At 43.2% G+C, this 2,092-nt stretch overlaps 1 protein-coding gene across 1 annotated transcript; it reads left to right on the forward strand.

Annotated features, from left to right (window-relative positions):
• Positions 1-207: 207 nt before the first annotated feature.
• Positions 208-1,582, forward strand: LOC130735874 (L-lactate dehydrogenase B-like). The gene has a single exon (XM_057587748.1). It carries the CDS (start codon positions 227-229, stop codon positions 1,277-1,279), a length of 1,053 nt encoding a protein of 350 aa, XP_057443731.1. The 5' UTR covers positions 208-226; the 3' UTR covers positions 1,280-1,582.
• The last annotated feature ends 510 nt before the right edge of the window (positions 1,583-2,092 follow it).

A 2,092-nucleotide genomic window follows, 5' to 3' on the forward strand; every position in this document is an offset into this window, starting at 1 on the left:
TTCCTAATCTGGTTCAGAGATTTAGTTTCCTCTATACTCAGATTTAGTCTCCCATACAAGTTTTTCTCATTCATGCTAGCCACCTTGTCCTGATTGATCAGCAAAACCGTGTGCAGTAATAATTTTCTTTTCTTTTCAAACAAGACTTCTCTTATTATAAATACACCACAAAAGAACACCATAACATCACACACATATTTGCATCACTTCAACAAAGAAAAGAAAAATGCACAAGAGCGAATCAAGTTCATCACTTGGGCCGGGTGGGTTAGACCTGACCCAGGCCTTTTTCAAGCCCATTCAGAACGCTGCCTCACCTTCTCCGACAAAGCGCAACACTAAAATCTCCGTCGTCGGAGCCGGCAACGTCGGAATGGCCATCGCCCAAACCATCCTCACCCAAGATCTCACCGACGAGCTCGTCCTCGTCGACGCTCTCCCCGACAAGCTCCGCGGCGAGATGCTCGACCTCCAGCACGCCGCCGCCTTCCTCCCCCGCACCAAGATCCTCTCCTCCACCGACTACTCCGTCACCGCCGGCTCTGACCTCTGCATTGTCACCGCCGGCGCCCGCCAGGTCAACGGCGAGTCCCGCCTCAACCTCCTCCAAAGAAACGTCGCCCTGTTCCAGAAAATCATACCCCCTCTCGTCCGTCACTCCCCTGACTCCATCCTCCTCATCGTTTCAAACCCCGTCGATGTCCTCACCTACATTGCTTGGAAACTCTCCGGTTTCCCCTCCAACCGCGTCATCGGCTCCGGCACCAACCTCGACTCCTCCCGCTTCCGCTTCCTCATCGCTGATCATCTCGACGTCAACGCTCAAGATGTGCAGGCTTACATAGTGGGAGAACATGGTGACAGTTCGGTGGCGTTGTGGTCAAGCATCAGCGTCGGCGGCGTTCCGGTGCTGAGTTTTCTGGAGCAGCAGCAGATTGCTTACGAGAAGGACATGCTGGAGAACATTCACAAGGAGGTTATAGGAAGCGCTTACGAAGTGATAAGTCTGAAAGGGTACACTTCATGGGCGATAGGGTACTCGGTGGCGAGCTTGGCCCGGAGCATTATCAGGGACCAGAGGAAGATCCACCCGGTGTCGGTTCTAGCGAAGGGGTTTTACGAGATTGACGGCGGCGAAGTGTTTCTGAGCTTGCCGGCGCAGCTTGGAAGAGGAGGAGTGCTCGGTGTGACGAATGTGCACTTGACGGAAGAAGAGACACAGAGGCTCAGGGAATCTGCAAGGACCATCCTGGAGGTGCAGAATCAGTTGGGGATTTGATTCCGTTTTTCTTAGGACACTATAATATTATCAAGTCTTAATTTTGATCCCAAATAAAAGACTTGATTTATTATTATTATTATTATTACTATTTTTTGCCTTAGGGTTTATAATTAATTAGTTATAGTGAGATATTTATTCTCAATGATTATTAGGTTCGGTAATAGAGTGGCTGATTTTGTTTCAGTGTTGGTTTTTAGTCATCGGCACCATCTAGGTGGAGGATGTTCTACCAAGGTTCGGTTGCTTCTCTATGGGTAGTGGTCGTAAGCTTTGTTATTTGATTTATTTCTATTTAAAATATTCGGTTGCATTTAAGAAATAAAAACAGGATATTGAATTAAATACTTGATGATTCTTTGTGTTCTCTAATTTTTTTTTCCTACATTCTGTTTTAATTTACTTGTATGTGTGCTCGTATGTAACAAAAAAAAAAATTTAAAAAGTAATATTTGATTTTTTTTTCTTCTTCAATAGTATCTATTTAGTAATTGAGCAGGATTGATCGGTGATCTACTCATCTACATTACATATAAGAGGGTACGTAATAGTCTTTTTCACTGTGGTGATGATGTTACCCATTTATTGACATTAGTATTATGATTATTTTATTCAAATTAAACATGTTTATTTTACTTTGCTACTAATTTGACATGAATTACAATTTGATTATGCATCGTATTTTTTGGAAGTCTTGACAATATGGCATGGGCAATATCACATAAATGGAACATGAATTAAGAAAGATTTTGAAGCTAATTATTCAATTTATTTCTAAATTTTATTAAAAAAAAACACTCTAACTCATCAAAC

The sequence above is a fragment of the Lotus japonicus genome, chromosome 2 (genome assembly GCF_012489685.1).
Source record: "Lotus japonicus ecotype B-129 chromosome 2, LjGifu_v1.2".
NCBI lineage: Eukaryota > Viridiplantae > Streptophyta > Magnoliopsida > Fabales > Fabaceae > Lotus > Lotus japonicus.